Raw genomic sequence first — 27071 nt, 5'->3', positions numbered from 1 at the left:
TGCCTAATGTGTCTGGGACTTCTGTAGGGCAGAGAACACGCAAGAGGAGCTCCGAGAATTCCAGGAGGGAAGCCGCGAATATGAAGCTGAGTTGGAGACGCAGCTGCAACAGATTGAAACCAGGAACAGGGACCTCCTGTCGGAAAATAACCGCCTTCGCATGGAGCTGGAAACCATCAAGGTGAGAGGACATGGACAGCATGTCCAGACAGGCTTCCAGCGTGGCATGTGTGTGCCTGGGAAAGCGAGCCCGGCTGTGTGAGGGGGCCCCTGGCCAGCCCTGGGCATGCTCCCTGTTCCCTCAAGACCTGCTGGGTGGAAGTGGTGTTGGAAATCTTTTTTGCCCCCATTGGGAGGAGCTCTGTGAGAAGCGAATCACACATGTGTCCCCATGGTCATTCCTGGCTGTCTATCACAACCCCACCAGGCATGTGAAAGGTAGACATTTTTGGAGTATGGAGTGTCACCGGATTGCTGATCATTAGATTATACAAAGTCCAGGGTTAGGCTGCCCAGTGTGGTAATTGACAGTTAAGTTCATTAAAATAAGATAAAAACGTAATTCCTTCCTTGTGCTAGCTACATTTCATCTGCTCAACAGCCCCACATCTCTAGTGGGTATCGTTATTGGACAGAGAAGTGGAGAATATTTCCATCATTACAGAAAGTTCTGTTAGATAGTGCCGGTCTAGAGCAGGTTCCTCAACCTGGACACTGTGGACCTTTGAGGTCCGGTAACTTTCTGCAGTGGGGGCTGAGTTTTGCATTGTAGGGTGTTGAACAGCACCGCTGGTCTCCACCCACTGGATGCCAGGGGCACCCTCTCCCCCCAAAGATTTATGAGAACCAGAAATACCTGTCGACATTGCCAAGTATCAGGAGCACCACTGGTCCAAAGGGTAAAGACTGCCTTTTGGACATTATGTAGGGCTTAGCAGATAAGCACTCGCCCGTGCCCTGCAGACTGCGGCTCTCAGCCCTCACGGCCAGGCAGGCTTGAACCCACCCTCGCCCTGAGATTCCTGATCTGAGTAAGTCTGGGGGGCACCTAGGCATGTCTGCATGTCTTTTCTTTTTTAAGCTTTACTTATATATTTTAGAGAGAGCGTGCAGGGGGGAGGGGCAGAGGGAGAGAGAGAGAATCCTGAAGCAGACTCTCTGCTGAGTGCAGAGCCCGAGATCATGACCTGAACTGAAATCAAGAGTCAGCTGCTTAGCTGACTGAGCCACCCAGGTGCCTCTTCATTTTTAAAAATAAAGCTCCCCATGTAAATTTCGATGAGCTGCGGGGGTGGGGCAGGGGGAAGAACCAAGGGCGAGGTGTGGTGGATACTGGAAGGAGATGTGCTCCTAGAGCTCTGGAAGCTTTGTGAGGAAGACAAACCTAACCCCAAAAGCACTTAAGGAAAAAGATGCTCAGTTATATAGTACTGATCGAGAGATCCTTCTGAGAGAAGGGTCTGCATGAGCTGGAGACAGCTTCCCGGGGGAGCTGGGAGGGATTTGAGCTGATGTTTGAAGGTGAAGGGAGTGTGTGTGTGCGTGTGTGTGTGCATGTGCACACGTAGCCAGCAGGTTGGGGCTTAAGGGTTAATGAATAGTTAATCTGGACCTTCCGTAGACACAGACAAGAATGGATGTCAAGCAGACTTGAGAATCCTGGCTTTAGTAGCGCATAGGAAAAAGTGGGACCCACAAATGGATTGGGGGTTGAGGGATGGGGAGGGGCAGAGAAAAGATCCCCAAAGACCTCAGAAGCTGAGCAGTGGAGTGTAAGCTTTTCATGTTGTAGACAGCAAAGCCCACACTGGGCATCTACAGATCCATCTGGCCCACTGATGTTTTTTGCTTAGTCTTCCGTGGTTTTTATTCAACATTTTATCATGACAGTTTTCAAACACACAGCGAGGTTGAAAGAATTTCCCAGTGACCACCTGTATATCCACCATCTAGGCTCTACCTATAACCTTTGCCATACTTGATTTTGGGGGTGGGGGGGGCCATATTTGTTTTTTATTACGTATCTATCCATCCATCAATCTAGCTTTCTGATGCATTTCAAAGTGCCTTGCAGGCATCTATACACTTCCCTGTAAATACTTCAGCATGCTGTTATTAACTAGAGTTGAGGGTTTGTTTACAGTTCACTCTTTTGATAGTAAAATTTCTATCTTTAGTGTTTTTTAAAGATTTTATTTAGAGAGAGTTCAGTTGTGAGCAGGGAGAGGGGCCGAGGGAGAGGGAGAGAGAATCTCAAGCTGACTTCACCCCGAATATAGAACCCCACATGGGGCTCGATCTCATGACCCTGAGATCATGGCCTGAGCCAAAATCAAGAGTTGGATGCTTAACCAGCCAAGCCACCCAGGCGCCCCTAGTGTTTAAGTATTTAATATCAATATTCAAAGTTGTGAGGCTTCGTATACAAGTCTGGATTTCTGACTTCCTTTGAGAATCAGCATGCCAGGCCTGCATTCTTCAGTGAAAAGCCAGGCAGCAGTTACTGAGACCGAGCAAGCGTTCACCAGCCCATCCCAGTCCCCACTACTGTCCCCCACCTCCATCCCTGACACTGAGGGGTAAGTGTCCTTTGCTTTATCCTTACACCTGGTCCATGCCACTCATTTTGTGGGCAGCCCGACCCCTGCCACTGGCACTGAGGAATTGTGGTGCTTAACTTGAAGGGGACTCAGGGACGGGACACTGTGTGGAAGGACAATCGGCGGTGTGAACCATAGTCGGGAGAGGGACCAGGCCCTCCATGGAGGCAGACTCCTGTCAAGCAATTATGAAGTAATTAACTGCTTCAAGACTGAGCCTTTGAACTTGCAGAAGACCCTTCATGACAACCACCTGACAGATGCCTGAGGTGTGGAGTGTAAAAGCAGGAGAAGAACTAGAAATGCCCGGGTAAATAGAACTGCCACCGGGGCACCTGGCTGGCTCCGTTATGGGAGCATGTGACTCGGGGTCTCAGGGTCGTGAGTTCGAGCTCCACGCTGGGGTACAGATTACTTTAAAAAAAAAAACTGCCACCCTCAAATATCTGTCAGTCATCCCAGAGAAATGTTTTCAACTGAGTCAGACTTCTTGACAACTGGCTTATTCATCACAAGTTGAATAAGAAGGCCTGTAGGCCTATAAGGGATCAAACAGAGAGTCTGTTGATGCCTCCATCAGCTGACAGCTTATTATAATTAGCCCCAAATGAAAGCACAATATTTAGCAATGGCTTTTCATGTCCACAAGTTCAAAGGACATCCTTTGCATCTTTATGCTGGTGGAGAAGTCCGTTAACTGCATCATCTTGGAACCTGGGTTTGAATTGAGGTTAATGGCGTAGGATCCTTTGCGCTCCTGTTTTGTTTGGAGATGCACCCAGATAAAGGGGGTGAGGCTGTCAGAGCCAGCCCTGGGAATTTGCCCTTGCGTGGGGCTTGGTCAGCCCCTCCTTGGCTGAGGGGAGTTGCTTCCTCTGCTCATGGCCAGGAAACGGAGTATCAGAGGGGATGGAGTAGCGTGAGGATGTGGAATGCCCTCCCTGTCGCCACCCTGTAAATGATCTGCTTGTTCTGTGGGAGTTCTTCTCACGCTGCTCTCACCACGCCTCTCTGGCCCAGGTACCATTATGTCATTCTCCCCGTGCATCCCGACTGTTTTCTAGCAACGCCTTTGTTTGCTCGACTGAGGAAAGAAGAGAGTGTCTGTTTTTCAAGTTTCCTTTTTCTTTTTTTTTTTTTTAAAGGTTTTATTTATTTATTTGACAGAGAGAATACAAGTAGGCAGAGCGGCAGGCAGAGGGAGAAGGAGAAGCAGGCTTCCCGCTGAGCAGGGAGCGGGACGTGAGGCTCGATCCCAGGACTAGGATCATGACCTGAGCCGAAGGCAGCTGCTTGACCGACTGAGCCCCCACAGGCACCCTGTTTTTTTGTTTGTTTGTTTTTAAGATTTTATTTTTAAAGTAATCTCCACACCCAACGTGGGCCTTGGACTCACAACCCTGAGATTAAAAGTCACATCCTCAGGGCGCCTGGGTGGCTCAGTTGTTTAAGCGACTGCCTTCGGCTCAGGTCATGATCCTGGAGTCCCCGGATCGAGTCCCACATCGGGCTCCGGGCTGAGCGGGGAGTCTGCTTCTCCCTCTGACCCTTCCCCCTCTCATGCTCTATCTCATTTCTCTCTCTCAAATAAATAAATAAAATCTTTAAAAAAAAAAAAGTCACATCCTCTACCAACTGAGCCAGCCAGGCACCCCTCAGACTTTCTAATTAGACTTTGGGCCTTTCCTGTGGGACGTGTTTTCATGTGTAGATGAAGGGAAAGCAGTAAGGGTGTTTGGTGAAGGAAGGTGATTTGAAAGAGTAGCCAAAGCAGAATGTATGTGTGCGTGTGCACGTGTGGTCGATACCTCTGTGGCCCGGAAGGAAATGTTTGAGGGCAGTTAAGCATAGTTGTTTAATGAGCACAAGCCCCAGGGGCCCACATTGGATCTTGGCTCAGTCATTTGCTACCAGTTGACTTTGGGCTAATGAAGTAGCCCCAGTTCACGTCTCTGAAGTAGCATTAAATGAGCCAACGTAAGAACTATCTTGAGCCCAGAAGCTGGTCCAGAGTAAGCACGCAATGAATGTTAGCTGCTGAAATTGCGCAGCAACAGATCGTGAAGTCATTTGACTAGTCCTTGCCTTGGAAAGCACAGATCACACTAAGCTCTTTTGATAATTAATAACAGGTTGTGGGGCTTTTTTGTTTCCTTCCTTCCTTCCCTCCTTCCCCCAAAGGTCCAAAAGTCCTCTCTAACTCCCCCATGCTGCAGGGGGTGTGTCCTGGATCACAAAGTTAGAACAGTTGTCAGAATAAGTACATGGTTTCCTGCTCTTACGGTGAGGCCCAAGCAACCAAAGTTACTGTGATTCCTGATATGCAATCCAGGGATGTCACATGAAGTGGATTGGTATTGCCCTTGTTTGTGGATGAGGCTTGGAGAGGTTTATATGGCTTTCCATGGCTGTGGACACCTTGAGCAAAATAATTCCTTTGAAGATTGTTGGGGGTCTTGACACTCAGAGGCTGCAGGGACCAAGTTCAGGAGGGGGCGGGCTGCAAGATGCTTGTGGGCCAAGAGGTGGGAGGTACTTGGGACATAACAACTTTGAATGGTGGCCCCCATTCTCGCCATGTGCCCTCACTTGCTTCAGAGTCCATATCTGTGGAGAGAAGGTTCTACTGGCTGAGGTTAGACTTGTGGCCTGGCTGTGGTGGGAGGCTACGAGAATGTCTGGAGCCTCCTTAGTGCGATGTGAAGACCGGTCCCATAAAGATCCTATGATATGGGAGAGCTAAATCCCCTAAAGAAATCAGGGTGCTGCCGAGCTGTGCACACGGGGAGGATCAGACACTCACAAGCTAAAAACAATAGTGTCCACTCCAACAGGAGAGCATATGTTCCAGGACACAGCTCATCAGAAGATTAAATCACACACTCAGTGTCAATTTTGTCCTCCAGGAGAAGTTTGAAACACAGCACTCAGAAGGCTACCGGCAGATCTCAGCCTTGGAGGATGACCTTGCTCAGACCAAAGCAATTAAGGATCAACTTCAGAAATACATCAGAGAGCTGGAGCAAGCAAATGATGACTTGGAAAGAGCAAAACGGTACGTTGGGAAGGAGAGAACAGGTTTTGGAATGCTTTCATTTGGCCATTGGCAGGGAATGCATTTGGCCAAGGCAGTACTTCCCAGTGGAAGCAGCATTTGGGCTAAGACCAGGGGATGCAGAGATATCATCCAGGGAAGGGTATGAGGTGAGAACATGCCAGGCAGAAGGACAAGCATGTGCTAAATACCGCCCTAAGGTAAGCATGTGCAAAGAACAGGATTTCGTTCGTTCTTTTTTTTTTTTTAAGATTTTATTTTTTCAAGAGAGAGTGAGCACGAGCTGGGGAGAGGCACAGAGGCAGAGGGAGAAGCAGACTCCCTGCTGAGCAGGAAGCCCAACATGGGGCTTGATCTCAGGATCCTGGGATTATGACCTGAGCCAAAGGCAGATGCTTAACTGATGGAGTCACCCAGGCACCTCAAGAACAAGATTTCTTAAACTGACGTTCTGTTGTTTAGCAGAATACTAACAATCATAACTAACATTTATTGAATAACTACTCTGTGCCAGGCCCCCTTTTTTCTTTAATGAAAACACTTTAAAAATTAGATATAAATTGCTTATAGTGGCATGCACAGATTTTAAGCATACAGTTCCGTCATTTTGGGCAGATTGCATATACGTTCACGGGACCCATGCTCTTGTTAAGATATGGAACCTTTGTGTTGCCCCCATAGTCCCCTGCATTATTGTTAATAATATTATTATTACTAGTTTAAGTAGGCTCCACACCTGGCGTGGAGCCCAGTGCAGGGCTTGAAATCAAAACCCTTAGATCAAGACCTGAGCTGATATCAAAAGTCAAACGCTCAGTTGACTGAGCCACCCAGGTGCCCCATCCCCTGCATTATTTTTTACTGGTTGCTTTAGGATCACAACATACGCTTCATTGTACCACTGCATGTAAAATGCAACAGCCTTACAATCTTATAGTTTCACTTTTATCATCCTTGAACTCTATGCTATACTCCTAATACTATTATGTCTACAAATGCTGTGGTTTCCACAATACATTGCTATAATTTTTGCTTTAAAAAGCCAAGTATAGGGCGCCTGGGTGGCTCAGTTGGTTAAGCGTCTGCCTTCGGCTCAGGTCATGATCCTGGAGTCCCGGGATCGAGTCCCGCATCGGGCTCCCTGCTCGGCGCGAAGTCTGCTTCTCCCTCTGACCCTGCCCCCTCTCGTGCTCTCTCTCTCTCTTATTCTCGCTCTCAAATAAATAAATAAAAATCTTTAAAAATAAATAAATAAAAGCCAAGTATATTTTAAAGAAATCAAGAGAGTTAAGAAGATAGGCTTTTATATTTACCCATATATGTACCATTTCTGGTTCATTCTTTCCTGAGGACCAGGGTTTCCCTCTGGTACCCTCTCCCTTCAGCTTGAAGAACTTCCTTTAGGAATTCTTATAGCACAGGTCTGTTCACAGTGAAGTCTCCTTGTTTTAGTTTATCTGAAAGTGTCTTTTGCCTTCATTCTTGAAAGATAGGTCCACTGGATGTAGGATTCTGGGTTGACAGTTGTTTTTTTGTTTTGTTTTGTTTTGTTTTCTTTCAGGGGATTGTTCCACTCACTGTCTTCTGGTTTCCTTAGTTCAGGTCAGAAGTTAGTGGTCATTTGAATGGTTATTTCCCAGTATGTAATATTTTTTTTTCTGGCTGCTCTCAGATTTTCTCTTGACTTTTTGTTTGTAGCAGTCTATGATGTGGCTAGATTTTATATATACTTAACTTTTTTTTTTTAATTGTTGGATTTAACCGGAATTGATTTTTTCATTTCCTTAAATAATCTCTACACCCAATGTGGGGCTCGAACTCGTGAACCTGAGATCGGGAGTCAGCTGCTCTACCGACTGAGCCAGCCCCTGTATGTATTTATCTTGATAGGGGTTTGCTGGGCTGCTTTAGTCTGTAAATTTCTCTTTTTGCCAAATTTAACTTTGGTCCTTATTTCTCAGAGATTTGTGCTGCCCCATTTTCTCTCTCCTGTCCTTCTGGGACACCAACTACACACACATTAAGTCCTTTTGATATTGTCACACAGCCTCTTCCTTTTTTTTTTTTTTTACCCCCAATCTTTTTTTCTTTTGGTTCTTCAAATTGGTTAATTTCTGTTGATCTGATTCAGGTTCACTGACTCCTCTCCAGTCGGCTGATAAACGAATTCCAGTAGTGTCTTTAGAGATTGTATTTTCAGTTCTAGAATTTCCTTTTTTAAAAAAAAAAAATTATTTATTTGACAGAGGGGGAGAGAGCACAAGCAGGGGGAGGAACAGAGGAAGAGGGAGAAGCAGGCTCTCTGCTGAGCAGGGAGCCTGATGCGTGGCTCTGTCTCAGGACCCTGGGACCATGACCTGAGCCAAAGGCAGGTGCTTAACCGACTGAGCCACCCAGGCACCCCCCATTTTTTTTTAATTTCCTTTTTTTTTTTAAAGATTTATTTATTAGAGCTCATGAACAGAGAGAGAATACCAAGCAGACTCTCCGCTGAGTGCAGAGCCCAACATGGGGCTTGATCTCACAACCCTGAGATCATGACCTGAGTCCAGTTGTATTTTCAGTACATAGATAGTCAATTGTACCAGTACTATTTATTAAATACTCATTTTTCTCCACTGAATTTAACCCATCTCTGTCATATGTTAATCTCTAACATATCCTGGGATCTCATTCTGGATTCTTTATTTTGGTCCAGTGTACAATTTGTGAATTACTATACCAATACCATAATGACTCGATTACCATGACTTAGTAGTATGTTTGCAAGCCCCTGGCATGCCATTGTTTTCACCCGTATTTCATTGATCAAAGCAAGTCATGTGGTCCAAGTCAAGAGATGGGACAGTACATTCCACTCACACTGAGGCCATAACAAGGATGTGGATGTAGGGAGGGTGAAGAATTAGGCCCAATAATGCAGTCTACCACAAAGAAATAGTACATTGACTGGTTACAAAGTAATATACAAAGAGTAGAGGTTTTTAATGCAAATTCAAGCAAATAAAAATAGAAATTCATCTTCTCCCATCCCCCACAAAGAGCATTCTATACACACTATTGAACATCTTCTTTCACATAACAGTAGATCTTGGAGATCTTTCAGGACACAGAGCATTCTTTGTTCTTTTTTTTCCCCCAAGTGCATAATATTCTATTGTATGGTTGGTGTTGTATAGTACATCATGATTTATTTGTCCAGTCCCCTGTGGATGGATATCTGCTACATTTGCATTCTTGTGCAGTGATAAACGTTGCTGTGATGAATCCTAAACTTTGCTTGCACAGATGTTTATCTGTAGAATAAATTTCCCCAAGTGAGATTACTGGGTCAAGGGATATATGCATATGTGATTTTGATATTTTTGCCCATTTGTTCTTTATATGGTTGTATCACTTTACATTCCTGGCAGCTACGTATGTAAATCCCTCTTTTCCAAATAGCTTTCACTAACAGTGGTTTTCAAAACTCGGATTTCTGCCAGTCTAGTAAGTACCAATGGGTACATTTCTCAGTTATGAGTGATGTTGATTCCTTTTCCTAATTTAAGAACTGTTTTATTTCTTTTTTTATGAACTCTTTATCTTTGCCTGTCTTTAAATTGGGTTGTTGTTTTTCATTTCTAGGAGATTGTTATAGATTTGTGATACAAATTAAAAATATTTGGCATTTAGATTTGTCTTCCAGCTTTGTCTGTTGTATATGTTACTGTCAAAAGTTATTTGATTTCTCTGTAGTCAGATGTATCAGTCACAGGTGGGAGGGCATTGTGCAGTCTAAGGTTTATAAAGCAGTTAGTCTATGCTTGCTTTTTCTTCTTTTTCTTACATTGCTTTACATTTTTTAAAATTAAAGGTGCATTGGATTCACATTTTGGCCAAATGCTGAATCGTTCGGTGTTAAAATCAGATGAGGTAAAGGCGAGGTCCAGATCATCATTACAGAATGCATAAAGTTCTGGAATACTGAAGTTTTATTTTTTTAAAAAATTAAAAACCTGACAATTTTATTGTAAAATTTTAGTAGTTATATTTGGAAAATTTGACCGCCTACTTCAAGAAGAGTAATTTCTCATCCCTACCAGCCATTTGCTTGTTAAAGTCCTTCCACAGTATATCTGTAAAACGAAATGACTTATTTTTAGGAAGGGGATAACCTTGAAAGACTCAGGGCCATTGGAAGTAACTAAAAATTAAATGCATTCCTTAAAGGTTATTTTTTGTTTAACATATGAATGCTAAGGTACAGAAAAGTTGTACAAAGATTAAAATTGATTTTATCTAATTTCACTCTTCTATGTAGTATTGTTACATAGATGTTAAAAAAAACTTCTTGTGATAAAAACACACAACATCAAATTCACCATCTTAACCAATATTTTTTAAAGATTTTATTTATTTATGTGACAGAGAGGGGGAGAGAGAGCACGCACAAGCACAAGCAGAGGGAGAGGGAGAAGTAGGCTCCCCGATGAGCAGGGAGCCTGATACGGGGCTCAATCCCACGACCCTATGCGGGGCTCAATCCCATGACCCTGGGATCATGACCTGAGCCATAGGCAGACTCTTAACCGACTGAGCCATGCAGGCGCCCCCATCTAAACCATTTTTAGGTGTACATCTGAGTAGCATTCAGTGTGTTCACATTATTGTGCAACAGCTCTCCAGGCCTTTCTCATCCTGCAGCATTGAAACTTGCACCCACTAAACACTAAATCCTCCTCCATGCTCCCTCAGACCCTTGGTAATCCCCTTTTTGCTTTCTCGGATTTTCACTACTTTGGATACTCTATAGGAGTGGAATCATACAGTATTTGTCCTCGTGTGCCTGGCTTATTTCCTTAGCATAGTGTCCTTGAGATTCACCCCTGTTGTAGCGTGCCACAAGATTTCCTTTTTTTTCTTTTTTAAGGCTGCATAATATTCAAGTGTACATACAGTTGACTCAACACAGGTTTGAACCGCGCGGGTCCACTCACACGTGGAATTTTTTTTTTTTCAATAAATGCAGTAGTACTATGAATGTATTTTCTCTTACAAATTTCCCTAATAGCATTTTCTTTAGCTTTATTGTACAGTGTGTAATATATATAGCATACAAAATATGTGCTAATTGTTCATGTTGTTGATAAGGCTTTTGGTCAATAGTAGGCTATTCATAGTTAAATTTTGGGAGTCAAAAGTTGCACGCAGATTTTTTTTTTTTTAAGGATTTTATTTATTTATTTGAGAGAGAGAATGAGATAGAGAGCATGAGAGGGGGGAGGGTCAGAGGGCGAAGCAGGCTCCCCGCTGAGCAGGGAGCCCGATGCGGGACTCGATCCGGGACTCCAGGATCATGGCCTGAGCCAAAGGCACTGGCTTTAACCAACTGAGCCACCCAGGCGCCCCCTACACGCAGATTTTGGACTACGTGAGGGGTCGGCACCTCTAGCCCCTGCATTATTCAAGGGTCAACTGTATATACCACGTTCTCTTTATCCATTTATCTGTTCATGGACATTTGGATTGCTTCTGCTGCTTGATTTTTTTTTTTTTAAAGACTTTTATTTATTCATTTGAGACAAAGAGATAGAAAGAGAGCATGAGCAGGGAGAGAGGGAGAGGGAGAAGCAGGCTCCCTGCTGAGCCAGGAGCCCGATGTGCGGCTCGATCCCAGGACCCTGGGATCATGACCTGGGCTGAAGGCAGACGCTTAACCATCTGAGCCACCCAGGCGCCCCTGCTTCTTGATTATTGTGAGTGATGCTGCTGTGAACACGAATGTACAAATACCTCTTGGAGCTCCTGCTTTCACTTCTTTTGAATATATGCCCAGCAGTGTGATTGCTGGGTCATATGGTAATTCCATGGTTTGTTTCTTTTTTTTTTTTAAGATTTATTTATTTATTTGCAAGAGAGAGCAGGTGGGAGGGGCAGATGGAGATGGAGGATAGTCTCAAGCGGACTCCACACTAAACACAGAGCCCCACGCGGGGCCCGATCACGACTTGAGCCGAAGGCAGTCACTTAGCCAACTGAGCCACCCAGGTGCCCTGAATCAAAAGTGATTTGCAATGTCACTTTTATCATAAATTAAGTTCTCCTATGTATTTGGATCTAGTTCTGAGTCTCTGGTCTCCCTGGTCGGTCCTTATAACTGTTGAAGGCTGCACCACACTGTTGTTCACCATTGAGGCTTTATAATAGTGTGTTCTTTATATCTGGGGGAGCTACTTCTCTCTTTTTCAGAGTTCTTCTGGCCATTCTTATTTTATCATCACGTGATCTTTTATTTACTTAAAAAAAATTTTTTTTTAAAGGTTTTATTTATTTGACAGAGACACAGCGAGAGAGGGAACACAAGCAAGGGGAGTGGGAGAGGGAGAAGCAGGCTTCCCGCAGAGCAGGGAGCCCGATGCGGGGCTCGATCCCAGGATCCTGGGATCATGACCTGAGCCAAAGGCAGATGCTTAACTGACTGAACTACCTAGGCGCCCTTCATGTGATCTTTTAAATCAGACCCCTGTGCCACTGTCCCCAACAAGAAGCTATTAATATTTTTACTAGGATGTTGTTAAACTCTGAGGTATCTTATGGAGAATGGATTTCTTTGTGATGTTGGGTCTTCCTCTTCACAAACACCATATGTCTGCATTTCAACAAGCCTTCCGTGCCCTGTGGTAAAATCCTACATATTTGTTGTTAGATGAATTCCTACGCGTTTTATCTTTTTTGTTTGTTGTTTGACATGTCAAACCTTTAGGGTGATTTTAACTGTTTCCAGTATTGTACTCCTAAATGTTATTCCTTTGTTGTTTTTCTTTAAGCACTTTTGGTAACTTTATTTTTCTCTGAAGACCCTTTGACGGAGGGTACGAATATAATTCAGTCTAGACATAGCAGGATATATTGAATTGATGAATTCATGAGTTGATCCTCACTTTGAGGACCAGTGGTTAAGAGAGGTTAAGCTGCCCAGGAACACTTATGTAGTCTTATGTTGAAGAGCTAGGTTCTCCTGGGTTCTGCTCCAAACATAAACTTCTAACCACTATGAGATAACAATTAGCAGGACAAACACGGGGTCAGTAATAAAAATTGCTCAAATTATTGAGCACTCACATGCGAAACATCTGTTGGAGGCTTAATGTGTTACTTGCCCCTTGACACCCCCACCACCATGCAGAGGTAGTTACTGCCTCTGCTTTGCTTGTGAGGAAACTGTCTGGGCAAGCTACCTGTTTTGTGCCTCAGAGTTAGACACATTTCTTTATTACCCCACTTCTCAGGCCTTTAATAGCGTTCCAGTGAAATGTCTATAGTGGTCACAAGAGGAAGTGGTTTTTAGGAGGGCAGCTGGGCATTTTGAATTCTTTAAGGTAACTGAAAAGATGGTCTCTTCTCCCTGTTTAAATGTACATTAATAAGTTCTGTACGGATTTTAGTAGGATGTTCTGAATACTGATTTGCATTGTGAGTCTCCAAGAGAAGATTTGCTGCTTTTGGCATTTGGCTGGGCCCTCTGGGTCATCCTAATAAGGTGCTGGCTCATTGCTAAGTGCTATATAGACCTTTCTCATTTAATCCCCAGGACAGTTTTGTGTACCCCAAGAGCTAAGACGATTCTCATTCTGCAGGCAAAGAGCCTGGGTCCCGGAAGGTTAAGATGCTTGTTCAGGTCCGTGGTGTCTAGGAAGTGCCCATGCTGGGACTCATGCCCCCCTTATGTCTGGCCTTTCTTGTCTCCCGGGTTTGTAGGCACCAAATGGATGCTGCTGTTTGCTCTCTTGGACAGCTTTATTTTTCTCTTTACCAGGGCCACAATCATGTCTCTGGAAGACTTTGAGCAGCGTTTGAATCAAGCCATTGAAAGAAATGCCTTCCTGGAGAGTGAACTTGATGAGAAGGAGAATCTCCTAGAATCTGTTCAGCGACTGAAGGATGAAGCCAGAGGTCAGGAGGCCTTGGCTTTCTGTGTACCCTGACCAGCGTTTTCTCCTCTCCCTGCCTGAGAACAGCTTGTCCTGCAGTGTCGCCCAGTGTTACCTTTGCTGGAAATCCGTGCCCTGCTCGGCACACAGTCTGGTCAAAGGGTATAGAACCACACTGGGCAGGCTTCAGCCTTGGTCCCTACCCCGTGCTAAGAATTGTCAGATGTCCGACCCTGTGAAGACCCCCTGTGGATATTTAAGCCCACCCCGGGCTTTTTGATTGGTAGGAGTATAAGAGTTTTGTGGAGAGAAAATTCTTGTTGATGCAATTGCTAGCTAGCCCATTGGTTTTGTGGCTTGCTGGCTGCTGATGCATGTGGCTTAGAGCTCTGAATTCCCATCAGCATTTGCTCTGTGGAAGTTCACAGTTCCAGAGGTAGATCTGGGTGCAGAAGAGATTTTTTTAAACATCCCAATTAATTGTTCATAACATTAATTTAGTTCCTAACGTATAGACAGTAGAAAGGAGATTAAAAAGAAAAAAACTTTTTTTTAATATACATTGGGGTGCATGTATCCCTTCATTTTTATCATTTTTTTAAGATTTTATTTTCTTATTAGACCATGAACAGGGGGAGGAGCAGAGGGAGAGGGAGAAGCAGACTCCCTGCTGAGCAGGGAGCTCAATGCGGGACTCGATCCCAGGACCCCAGGATCATGACCTGAGCCCAAATGCAGACGCTTAGCCAACTGAGCCACCCAGGCACCCCTAAGAAAAAAACTTTTTTAAGTTTGAAGGTAGTTTTGTAAATGCCCATGAGTAGTGAAGTGGTTAAAAAAATTACATAGACTTATTTTCTGGACTGTTATAGATAGAAATATAGTTAGAAAGATTAAGACATACTGTCATAGACGGTAGATATATTTCTATTTATACTTAATAAGAATTATTCCTATCATATGCTTAATAGAGATACATAATTCTTTAAAAATACAGAAAAAAGGATTGAAAATATCTCCCCCATATTATAGTGATTATGAGTGAGGAGGGGCATTTGGGGATGGGTTGAGAAAGCATATTTTCATTTAGTATTCTATATACCCTATTGCACTGAAATTGTTTATTAGTGTATCTATCACTGCCATAGTTTTTAAAAATTTTTAAACCTTTTTGTTTTTACTAAAAAATTACGTAGTTTTACAAGCCTGCTAGGCCAGGTCCTGTGGGTTTCACTTCGTTGAGGGTTTCCACCTATGGTTTTTCGTTCTGGCACTTCTTTTCCCTGACCAGTGTCTACTGCTGACCGCCCCCCCTCCCCTATCACCCAAAGCGGGGACCTAACCTGAATCCTTGTCCTGTCTCAGATTTGCGGCAGGAGTTGGCTGTGCAGCAGAAGCAGGAGAAGCCCAGGACCCCCATGCCCAGCTCGGTGGAGGCCGAAAGGACAGACACAGCAGTGCAGGCCACCGGCTCTGTGCCATCCACACCCATAGCTCATCGGGGACCCAGTGCTAGCTTAAACACACCAGGGACGTTCAGACGTGGTAAGGGCATAGCCATTGCGAGGATTTTCTTTGCTTCATAAAGCTTTCCCCGGGGGTAGGGTCCTGGGTGAGAGAGCCACTGGGCCAGGCTGTACTGCAGGGAGCAAACTGGGGTGTTCACGGCAGCGGGGGGAGGGGAGGCAGCTTTGAGATAAGCAAGAAGAGCTTGGTTGTGAGGTAGTAGGGGAGCGGTGGAGTCTGTGGGGAGCGGGGGAAGGAAGCTGCCACTCTGCTCCTACTCCAAGAAATGTGGGCCCAGCCTTAGCAGACATTTCATTCTTCATCAGAAGCCGGAAATCCATTTTTTTGTTTTTTTCAATTTTATTTATTTATTTGACAGAGAGACACAGCGAGAGAGGGAACACAAGTAGGGGGAGTGGGAGAGGGAGAAGCAGGCTTCCCGCCGAGCAGGGAGCCTGATACGGGGCTCGATCCCAGAACCCTGGGACCATGACCCGAGCCGAAGGCAGACGCTTAATGACTGAGCCACCCAGGAGCCCCCGGAAATCCTCTTCTTGAACGTGAAATCTCCCAAATTGCAAATTTCAATAACCAGATAAAAAAAAAATTTGAAAAGCATTTTATGGGTCTAGCAATAAATACATCCATCCAGAAGTGGAGCCAATGTAACCTGGGCTGCGTGGTAAAAAAAAAAAAATGAACAGTTTGAGTTTTCTCCCCAGCTCCTCTGCTGATTAACCGAGACTGTTACTGGGCCGCTTAATAGCAAGTAACAACGATAGACAATTACCGAGTGCTCGTTGTGTGCTAGTTAGCCACTGTGCTTTGCATGCTTTGCATATATATGACCTCACTGAATTCTCACCACAGGCCCAAGATGCAAGTGCTATCCCCATTTGATGGATGAGGAGACTGAGGCCCTGATAAAGGAGCTTGCCTAAAATCATACGGCTGGTAAATAGCAGAGTTGGGATTCAGACCCAGGCCGGCTGGCTCCAGGGCTCACACTGTTTTATCTCTTAGCCTGTCCCCTGGGATCAAGAGGCTGGTGAGACTTCCAGAATCCCAGTCTAGAGCAGGGTTTTTCCACACTTGAGTATGCCCCTGAGATTCAGCAGGTGTGGGCAGGGCCTGAGATCCTGCATCCTAACCAGCATCCCAGTGATACTGATGCTGGGTCGTGCTTGGAGGAAAGAGAGGGGCTCTGGAGAGTTAAGCTTCTTACAAATTTGGTTTGCTCCAGTGCTGTTCCTAACTATATGGAATTCCTAGAATTTCAAGAGGACTTATTTCAATTTTGTTTTAAAAGAATAACACGTAAAGATAAACGTTTAATATAGTGGTTGTAAGGCTGCAAAAGTTTGGTCATCAAGTAGACTCTTCCTGTATTAGTTAACTAGTGAGTGCAACAGGGTAGCATCTGGGATCAGAGGGCAGAGTTAGCTTCCCAAGTCCACCCCTGTTGTTCTGCATTTAGGGATGTTAGTGCACGGACTTAGGACTGCAGGTTGGTACTACGTGCGCTTCCTTTTGCACACCCAGGTCTGGATGACTCCACGGGTGGGACCCCCCTCACTCCTGCAGCGCGGATATCGGCCCTCAACATCGTGGGAGACCTGCTTCGGAAAGTAGGGGTAAGACCACCACCTCCCTGGGGTTTGGTGTGGCTCCTTGCCTGTGTTTCAGGTTATCGGAGAGGGGTGACCTTACCAGTTCCTTTCCCCTTTAGCAGAGACTCCCTGCGTTTTAGGCAAAACTCTGGTTCTGTTAGTGTCCCTGAGCATCATTTGAGCTTCTGTGAGCATTGTTATTGATGAACACCCAGAGCCCTGACTCTGTCATCTCTTTGCCTGGGCATATCTTTCCCTGGTCATTTTTCGTTGGAATTTGGGAAATTGGGTTGGTGTCTATGATTTTTCTTTTTTCTTAATTTGAAAAAACTGAGAAACATTTAAAAATTGCCTCTTTTTAAATTTCTTAGGGAGTTAAAGACAAAAATCTCGAAAGGCTAGGGCAAAAAAACTTGACTTTATAGGTTTTATATTCATTATAGGGAAAGATTCTTCTGTGCTTAAGAAATAACATAGGTGGGGCGCCTGGATGGCTCAGTTGTTAAGCATCTGCCTTCGGCTCAGGTCATGATCCCAGGGTCCTGGGATCGAGTCCTGCATCAGGCTCCCTGCTCGGTGGGGAGTCTGCTTCTCCCTCTCCCTCTCCCCCTGCTTGTGTTCCCTCTCTAGCTCTCTCTCTCTGTGTCAAATAAATAAATAAAATCTTAAAAAAAAAAAAAAGAAATAACATAGGTATTCTTTGTGGTTGTTTCTTTTATTTTTAAAAATCATGGCCTGGAAGATCACATAATTTAAATCCTGCCAGAATGTATATAGTCAAAACTGCAACCTCAAAGAAGGTTGCAACTCATTTCTCATGTTTTTCCTTTCACCTTTTGGTTGTCTGGTTTTCTGTTCTGTAAACCCATTTCTCTCTCTCTCTCTCTTTTTTTTAAAGATTTATTTATTCATTTGAGAGAGAGCACAAGCGGGAGGGGCAGAGGGAGAGGGAGAGAATCTGAATCAGACTCTGCACTGAGTGGAGCCTGACGCGGGGCTTGATTCCCACAACCCTGAGATCACGACCTGAGCTGAAACCAAGAGTCGGATGCTTAACCGACTGCACCACCCAGGCGCCCCAACACATTTCTCTGGTAATGTTTTGTACAGTCAGAGTATGGGGAAGTGTGCGGTGGTCTCAGTGCCCCCTTGGTTTTCATGGGGTCCCTTTCCAGCAAGGCACAGTGCTCCCACACAAGCCACTCTGAGCATGTTTATTGAGGTAAACAAAAGAGCGAATCATTCCAAAAGTGGATTTCCTATTTCCCATAGACAGAACTGGATAATAGGCAGGGTTAGTGATTTTCCCAGGAAGCCCCGAAATGTCTTAGGCCAGTGGCTCTAAAAGTTGGACGTACGTTGGATTCCTTCAGGGCCCCACTTTGGAATTCCAGCGTCCAACACAATTTGAGAACCCCTGTTTTTGGTAATTGTCTGTGCGCAGGCTCTGGGTGAGAGATGAGTTCTTGTCTTTAACTTGGAGGATGAAAACGTGTTTCTCTGCAGGCACTGGAGTCCAAGCTGGCGTCCTGCCGGAACTTCGTGTATGATCAGTCCCCAAACCGAACAAGTGGCCCAGCCTCGGGGCGGGGAAGCAAACACAGAGATGGTGGTGAGAGACAGCCAAGCAGCTCTGGCGTGCCTCTGGGTGACAAAGGGTCAGTACCTTGAGCTGTCCACTCCAGGGGGGAGCTCATAGCCATTTGGAAAAGTTGTGGGGTTATGTCTGTTAACCTTACCCTCCACCCCCTTGAGACAGAGTTAGGTGGTGTCTTCTGGTTAAGGGCAAATGGCCAGGAAGAGGCTCATTTTCATTATTTGATTCTGGCAGCCCCAGCTCCTGGTCATGCTGTGAGCATGTCCTGTATGAAACCCTTGTTTGGGACTTGGGCTTCAAACACTGCTCTCCTTCCCCCAGAGGAGGATTTTTTTCCTGAAGGGAAAAAAAAATCTTTAGAAACTCAGGAAACAGGCACTCCATTCCAGCCAGACTAGATTCCCAAAGCCAGTCGCCTGATGAGAAAACACAGATCTGACCTCTGACAGCTTTGGGTGTTTTCTTACCTGAGGAGAATCGGGGCAGCGTCTAGATTCATTGATTTTCTAAGCCGTGCCGCCATCTTCCTGGCCCCCAAGCCACGTCACTGTGGTAGACCCATGGCAGACCGATGGTAGGACATGAAGACTCGTTTTCCATGGCTTGCACACAACTTCCAACCCTGTCGAAGAGGATGTTTTTAGCGGGTCTTCTGTGACCGGGCTTTTCATGTGGCCTTGGGAACGTGTGAGCTAGTTGGCCAGTGTTTTTTTTCTTCATTTCATTTCATGATACCCAGGGAGACACTGCTCCTGACTCTTGATATTCACTCTTAGAACTTTGTGGGCCCCGATGCTAGCCAGTCTGTCACAGCTGTCATGTCCACCTAATTTGGTTTGCTCTGTCTGAAGGTTGGGAAAACGCCTGGAATTTGGGAAGCCGCCTTCAAATATTTCCGCACCGTCGCTGCCGTCAGCCCAGGGTGTAGTCAAGATGTTGCTTTAGGAAATCCACGGAAGCTGAAGCCCCGGTGTGTCTGTGCAGGAGTCCTACCTTTCTTCCCCTCTTTAAACTAGGTTTTTGTGTTTTTAAGTTAGTTTGAGAAATAGCAAACAGTCACATTAGCCAATGAGGGCATCACCCGTGGCCCCTGGTAGTTGTCCTGGGGAAATGTTGTGTCATGATCCCCATCCTGCTTGCTGGTGTGGAAAGGGACAAACGGGACCCTCTGGAAAGGGCTCGAAGGTATGGACGCCGAGGCTACCCCATCATTGTGAGCTGACCTGAGTCCTGAATGGTTTTGAGACGTGTTTTTAATGTCGGGAGATGCCTTAAAAGTGGGATGTGAGCCCACCTCAGACTCAGGCCGTCTTCCAGAACAAAATCTCCCAAGGCTCTGTGGCACAGGGAGGGTCTGTGTAATGAAATCATGTCTAGGAGAGAGGAGTAGAATAGGCACATGCCTTTTTAAAAAGAAACTCTTGTGTTGTGTACCTCTGGGACTTTTTAATCTGGCTCTCACTGAGGCATTGAGAGCTGTGCTTGTGTTTCAGAGGAGATCTCGTGTGGACCAGGTCAGTGGAAAGTCTGTGTCCTCTTTAGATCAATCCTGATGGTTAGTCTTCCTCAAACTTCTGCCCTGGCCTGAGGGTGACCTCCGCTTCAGGACCCTGACTGTCTTTAGGGTCATGGCCTTGGGAATGCAACCCCTAAGAGTAGGACATCATTCAAAGCCTTGATAAAATAATCGGGGTGACCTGCAAATAAGATTAAACCACAGGATTGTTGTTGGAAGCTTCCTTGTCAAAGAAGAAACAAACACGGGATTTCCACGCGGATGTTATATGTACTCAACCCTGCTTGGTGTGAGCTGCCGTCTCACGCTTTTGGAGGCAAGTAAAAAGAACACACGAATTCAGGAGCATGCATGCAGCTTAACGACCTTTTGTTACTAAGTTATTTTTCCAAAAGAATAGCAAAAATATCCTTGAGTTGAAGATAGAACTTTAGAAGTGCTACTGAAATTCAACAGAGAATTGATCTCTGGTGCCCGGCTCCTTACCCTGGGAACATTCTAACCTGTATCGGTGAAAGACGTACTTTTATTTTTTTAAAAGAACAATAAAATCAAGAGAAACTAATTTTCACCTAGCTTGTCGTGGTGGTCAGTAAATGCCGCTTCGTTTGTGCTTTTATGTTCGCTCGTATGGTGGCGAAGAACTTGTTTTTTAACCAAGTAACTAAATATGAACAAAAAAACCCTACTTTAAAAAAATTCCCTTCAAGTTAGCTTCTTAGAAGTAAGTGTAATTGGGGTATATTTGTGTATTGCTCAGGGTATATTCGCATTTGGTCACTGGCTGAGTTTTTCAGTTTGCCTTATTTCTTCTCTTCTCAAATCTCTTGGACCCCACGGAGTCGGTGTGTGGAATTGTTTGTGTCGAACAGAACTTTTGCAAGGGATCTCTGTCTGGAACACTCAAGCTGAGGAAGGAAAGGACCTACGACCTGGTGTTGTATGGCCCCCGCAGTAGGAATGGTTTTTATGTTTTTAAAGGTTATTTAAAAAAAAAATTAGGGGCGCCTGGGTGGCTCAGTCGTTAAGCGTCTGCCTTCAGCTCAGGTCATGATCCCAGGGTCCTGGGATCGAGCCCCGCATCGGGCTCCCTGCTTGGCGGGAAGCCTGCTTCTCCTCCCACTCCCCCTGCTTGTGTTCCCTCTCTCGCTGTCTTTCTCTCTCTGTCAAATAAAAAAAAAAAAAAAAAAAAATCTTAAAAAAATTTAAAAAGGAAAGATAACCATGTGACGGAGACCATACGTAGCCTGAAATATTGACTCTCTGGCCTTCACAGAAAGTCAGTTGGCCCCTGCTGGATGAAGGTCTTGTGTTTTAACTTTAAAATGCAAGGATGTCTTGTATTCTTCCCAGTATGTATGTATGGGTTTGAATTGATAAGGACGTTCTTTTTGGTCACGTTCCTACTTCTTGGGCCTGGAGCCTCCCACCTCTGGTTGGAGAAGTCCCCTCAACACAGACTCCTGTGACATCTCTGCTTGCCTTTTTTTTTTTTTTTGCCAGTTGTGGGATCTCGGACAATTGATTTCACCTCTCTAGGCCTCAGTTTCCCCGTTTATGAAGGAAGAATAAGCTGATTTCACAGGGTCACCATACGGCTTCAATGAGAACGCCCCTCCCCCATTCTTTCACTCTCGAAAACGACAGAAGCGCTGAGTGCATGCCAGTGATTTATAACCTTTTATTCGTGAGGGTGTCCTTAAGTACAATCGGGGTGCATATAAAACAGTGTAACATTCCTGCTCTTACCCGCTGGAGCAGTCTCCTTTTTAATTCCTGTGACTACCGAAGGCACTTGGTCTCCGTGAACTGTGTGCATCTGAGGTGTGGTAACCAGGAGGGGAAAGAACTCAAACAGGGGCCCACTCGACACATTGGAAGGGTATGGGAATGACTTGGGAGGGGGAGGCGGCGGCACCCACTTTGGTGACTTCCTCCCCCCTGTCATGTAAACTCAGTTGCCAGTGATCAGTTACGGTGGTTATATCTTTCCCAAAACCTCACAATTTCGGCACAATTCACCGATAGGGGCAGCAGGTGGGGTCTGTGTCGCCTGTTGGGTTTTTCTCATTTGGTACATCACTCAAAAGTTCCACTGATGCCCCGGACTCAGGGCGGTGGTGTTTATAGTCATCGTGAGGGGTGTCTGTGACGTTTGGAATTTGAAGATGGATTTTGACGGTGCTAAGCAGAGTCCACTGGGTTTGGTTTTGTTCCGTTTATAGCAAGTCATTCATTCACTGGCTTTGGTTCCGTTGAAATCCGCGTCGCGAGCATCCACTTCTTCGTCAGAGCCGTCCGCGTTTTCAATGACCCGACGTCCTCCAGACCTTCTAGCCGGAACAAAAGAGGTCTCGTTTCCTCGCCTGTGGGATTTAAGAGAATACGTGTTTCTTGAGTACCAAAATCTCCCTCGAGAAGGGAGGAGATTTTTCAAGGGGCAAAAAACAAATGCAGACAAACTCAAATGAGAGACAAGTATTCAGGTTGAAGTCAAGCCTTGACCAGTCTCAAAGTTCGGTAGCATTTCATCAGCTGGCATGGGGGAAAAGTAGATTTTTCAAAGCAAGGCCATCTGCTTAAAAAAAAAAAAAATCGGGCTTGGTCATCCAATGACCCACAGGATTCTGGTCTGTTGGGGTCTTTCATTTAGAAAAGGGAAAAACAAGTTCCCATGGGTTTATTCCAAACCCAGGGGACTCTGCTTAGCACGTTCCCATGGGTTTATTCATACCCTCTGGGGCCGGTATAAAGGGGAACATGTTCTCATGCTGTACCTCCTTGCCTTCAGGAGGTAAAAAGGGGGGGGGTGGTTTAGGTTTTCAGTTGTAAGGAGGTGGAAATGAGCATCAAAGGCAGCCTCGAGGGAGAGAGGTCACTGCATGGATGCCAGAAGTGTGCTCTTGGTTCAGGCAACGCAGGGCCCCCTGCTTGTGTGGAGCAGAATTCTTGGCATGAGTTCTCACAGGGCGGAGGTCTTGTCTGATTTTTGCTCACCATGCAGGCACCATGCATGGCCTATAGTAAATATTCAATGAATATTTGTTAGAAAAGTGAGATAGACCTGTTAATCCGAGGTGTATTTTAGCTCTAGCTGGTAGGACACCCTCTCTGTCCTTAACAGCTCCCATCTCTGGAGTGCCAGATGCCCTGAGTTACTGCCGGAGCCTGCCCAGGTCACCTGAAGTGAGGCTTTGCTTAGAAGGGCAGGCAGGCAGGCAGAAGGAGCAGTCCGATCCACCTGCATTCAACCTCCTCTGCTTGGAAGACATGGTTGCCATCTTTTCTGCGACCACAGCAAATAATCTTGCTGGGCTCTGGCCATCCGGCCCTGTTTGACCTGAATCGGAGGACCTGTCTTAACTCATTTTAGGATGCTTGAGAGGAGTGCAGACTCTTTGTAACGAAAATGGCCCACTTCACCACACAAAGGCTGGACAGAAAAGCCACGAGGGAGAGAGCCCATTCCAGTTATCCATACTTTATCAAAAGGGGCAACTCAGAGAGGTAAGATTGGAGGCAAAGCAAGGCCCAGAGTGCCCTGATCGCTGAGAAGGGGAGTCCCAACCTGAGCCTTTTGGGGTCTGAGGGTGGGAGAAACATGGCTGGGAAAACCTGCCCAGTTTCAGAGAATGGTACTTCCGGGGGCGCAGTGATCAGGAATGAATACTTCAGGTTGTAGCCACTCCCAGCTGAAGACTCTGGCCAGCCTCACTCACATCAGAGGGAAGCCTGGAGGTGCCCAGCGCCCTTAGAACTAACTCACTTTCCATCACTCTCTCTCTTCTAGAAGTGACCTTAAAAAGTCTTGAGCACTGTGCTTTCCAAGAACCTGGGTCCCAGAGAAGGGTCTCTGAGGACAGGACAGAAAAAGTAGCGGCTGCTGCTCGCATGGGTCTCCTCCTGCATCTCCCCTCCCTGTTCCAACTTGATGGGACAGCCTGGGGCTGCAAACGGTCTCCCCTACCATTCCAGGCTCCAAGCACTCTTTACCTCTTGGAACAGTCTGTGCAAGTGAGAAGAGTTAAACTGAGAAATGATCTGAGAGGTAAATCACACCCGGGGTCACCGTAAGCCTCCCCCCTCCCTCCACCTGCTTAGCCGCCAGTCCTGTGAGCCTGTCTCCCAGTTCAGGTGCCCTTCTTGAAGGAACTGTTTTCAAATTCAAGGCAGAGATTGGCACTGGCTACATCTGTCACATGAAGTAAGGGAACCACCCCCCACCCCCCCACCCCCGGTAAAGATTTTCTTAAAGGTTCTGATCCTGGAGCATTTGGCTTCTAGCCATGGACTCTCAGAACTTCTGCAAGGCCCTGGGGGCACACCATGAATCAGCACAAGACTATGAGCACTTGCTTTGCAAGGACTCGGTTTCCCATCAACTAGTGGGTCCGACGTTCCAGTCTGAGCTGGCAGGAGCCAGAAGCTCTGTCTTAGAGGCTGAAAGCTCTTCCTAAAGTTCCTGCCAATACCTCAATCAGCTTTAAGTACTTGCATAGTGGCAGCAAAGCTGAGATTCTCCAAAAGAGCAGAAGGGGGACACCAGCCAGGGCTGGCTTGGCCTCTCGAGGAAGATGAGAGGGAAACCCAGCCCCAGTGCCTAACTTCACATGTGCTAAAGCTGTTAGACTCCCAGACAAGTCGAGGCCTCTTAATGCTTTCTCGGGAAGGGCCCTGTGTTCTTCCTCCAGTCTTGGGTGTCCACTCCCCACTCTGAGTATGTGCCCCCAAGACCTCTGGAAAAGGCTCTGCCAGGACCCCGCTTGGCTCCAAGGTGGCTGACATGCGCCCTCGTGTGCTGGAAATGCAGCTAGCAGCCCGGCCTTGCTTCAGCCCCACGCAGCCTCAGCAACTGTACAACGCGCGGTGAGAGCTCATTTCTTTCGCAGACGTGTTTGTGAAAGCCCAGCTGCGGGGGGGGATCCGGTTGCTGGGCTGTGGTTACCATGAACCTGTGCCCTCTGAATTCTGATTTGTGAGCCAGACCAGCCAGCTTGAAGCCGTTCTCCGGGAATGGACCCAGACTGTGGAGCTGTCCTACCTGCTCAGGGTGGGGTCTTAACCAGACCAGGGAGGACAGCGCGGCCAAGTGTCCTAACAGTGTGGGAGATGCCGTCTTAGGCAGGTAAGAACAATCCAGGTGACACACACACACAGCCTCTGAACACCGGTCAGCACACCGTGACAAGGACACAGTGCCATGTCACACTGCCAAAGCAGAAGTAGGGAAGGAACATAGGTCAAGAGATGAAGTCTTCTTAGGTTGATCTTGGCTGTGATGAAAGAGTTTTGAACTAAGATCTCCACACCTTCAGATTTTGCAGCAATCTCACAGAAATTTGGGGGGGGGCCAAAACGGGAGGCTACCGGGGATAGGGCGGGTGGGATGGCAGAAGAGAAGTGTGGAAACCGAGCGCAACACACATGAGCTGTGAAGCTGAAGGCATGATACCTGGTGAGTCATTGCGGAGTTTCCTGGGGGAGGGGGCCTCTGAAACAGAGAGAGAGAGTCCCTGGTGGTTACCATCCGCAAACGAGAGGGAGTCCGTTTCAGTGCGTGTTTAATCGTTAAAGGCATTCGCTTCAATTAAATCATTAAAGGCACTTAGAAGGCAACCTGGCAGTGAAGCACCTGCCAGCAAGAGCTCTTAGAGAGGCTGGTACACATAAGTCATCGTTTCCTTTGATAAGCTCGTGTCAACTGGCGGCGTGGCAAAGGCTGGGCACGGTGGTCAGGCTTTAACAGGAGCTCTTGTTGAGATTTGTCGGGTCGGTAGGACTATGAAACTTGCTTTGCAACTCCTTGTCCTCCGAGAGCCGGCTAGGCTTGCCAACCTCATGCAAAGCTCTAGCACCTGACTTTAGGTTTTGCACACGTACGAGACTCAGGAGTGTGAGACGTACTGCTCGGTCTTCACCCCGCCTTAGTGGATGCTCATACTAGGACTGTAAGAAACGGAATGTTCAATACTGGCCTGGTCAGCCCAAGAAGGGCCGTTTGTCTGGGGCAGAACCCACAGGGGATGTTCAGCATATGCCAAAAGAATCGTTGGTCCTGAGAAAAGGGAGCAGTGACAGCTCAGGGTGACAGAGCCAGCGTGGCTGACTGCTGCCCCACCACTCAGCCCAGCGCCGAGGAGGGGCAGGGACCAGTCACCAGTGGGGGCAGATTCCAGGGGCCCGCGTGGTGAGAACAGCTCTCTTGCTGACATCACCCTGGAGGTTGTTCCTAAGCCCCTGCTGGACCCGAGGGCTTACGTCTGGCCTCCATCCCAGCAGTGGGGGTTTCCCTCCAGAAGCCCTCTACCCTGTACTAGCCCTTCTCTTCCCCATTCTGAAAAGGGTTTGGGCTTTCCCCTCGTCGCATGCAGTGGTTCTCAGAGTCTGGAGTTGATACGGCAGGTGGTTTCAGATGGTTCCTGGGCTTGCCATGGGATAACTCAGTTGCACAGTGACAAAGGTATTCCCCTTCCAACTCTTTTTAAATACATCTGATTATGTCAGAGACAGTCTTTTTGGTGCTAATGTCTTCTGTCTCTCCCTTGTTAACGGAGAAGTAGGCCTTCTGGTCATAGTCCTCAATTCGTAGCCACGGTGGCTAGAATTCATTATTGTCTTGTTTTCACTATTTTAATTTCGTGGTGACCTGTTAATGCTGGTGATGCTGGTTTAACAATACAGGGGTGGTAGGATTTATTTGCAAATGGATGTGCGTGTGATTAGAACAGTTAATTTCAAAGACCACGTGAAGTCAGCAATGGTACAGGTGGTAAGAGGCTAAGGCAGAAGGGCCAAGGTGATAGGACAATGAGGTTGGGGAAACATCATCTCTGATTCAGTGACTGAAGGCTTGTGCCCAGCACTATCCCAGACACTGGGGATGAATAAGCAGATAAAACCTCTGCTCGTGGGGCCCAAGTGAAGGCTGCAAATGACGTAAGTAAAATAAATAGGTTACATGGTGATAGGTGGGCAAGGAGGAGGAGAACAGCAAGGAATGAAGTTGGAAGTTGTAGACAGGGGAATGTGGATGAGTCAGTGCCTGAAGGAAGGGAAGGAGGGATCCCGCTATGCGGAGAGCTGGGGGAGGAGCATTCCAGGCAGAAGGAACCACCAGTGCAAAGGCCCCGAGGCAGCGTGTGTACAGGTGGAGGGCTCATTTAGGAGGCAGTGGATGGAGATCATTAGGGCCTAGTGGAACCAACCATCGTAAAGACGGAGCTTTCAGTCTGAATGAGGTGAAGCCATTGGATAGTTTCAAGCAAAGGGGGGAT

At 46.4% G+C, this 27071-nt stretch overlaps 2 protein-coding genes across 4 annotated transcripts in view; one reads left to right on the top strand and one right to left on the bottom strand.

Annotated features, from left to right (window-relative positions):
* The window catches only part of NDE1 (nudE neurodevelopment protein 1), a 44959-nt gene that overhangs the window by 8643 nt on the left and 9245 nt on the right, over nt 1-27071 (top strand). The window contains exons 3-9 of one of the 2 annotated variants that reach the window (XM_081819962.1): nt 28-181; nt 5507-5655; nt 13454-13590; nt 14934-15113; nt 16617-16708; nt 18191-18342; nt 19133-19251. In XM_081819962.1, the coding sequence (XP_081676088.1) occupies nt 28-181; nt 5507-5655; nt 13454-13590; nt 14934-15113; nt 16617-16708; nt 18191-18342; nt 19133-19226 (958 nt within the window). In that variant the 3' untranslated portion in view covers nt 19227-19251. Of the gene's footprint in view, nt 1-27; nt 182-5506; nt 5656-13453; nt 13591-14933; nt 15114-16616; nt 16709-18190; nt 18343-19132; nt 20373-27071 lie in introns of those variants that run through there. The other variant, XM_006728648.3, reaches the window with a different exon arrangement.
* The window catches only part of LOC102749710 (myosin-11), a 55315-nt gene continuing 49708 nt past the window's right edge, over nt 21465-27071 (bottom strand). For both annotated transcript variants that reach the window (XM_081819960.1, XM_081819961.1), the window contains one exon: nt 21465-22163. In XM_081819960.1, the coding sequence (XP_081676086.1) occupies nt 22031-22163 (133 nt within the window). In that variant the 3' untranslated portion in view covers nt 21465-22030. The remainder of the gene's footprint in view (nt 22164-27071) is intronic.

Source organism: Leptonychotes weddellii, chromosome 5, assembly GCF_054177405.1.
Source record: "Leptonychotes weddellii isolate Sample4059 chromosome 5, ASM5417740v2, whole genome shotgun sequence".
Lineage (NCBI taxonomy): Eukaryota > Metazoa > Chordata > Mammalia > Carnivora > Phocidae > Leptonychotes > Leptonychotes weddellii.
Note: the sequence above shows the minus strand (reverse complement) of the source record. Positions and strands in the feature narration are given on the sequence as shown.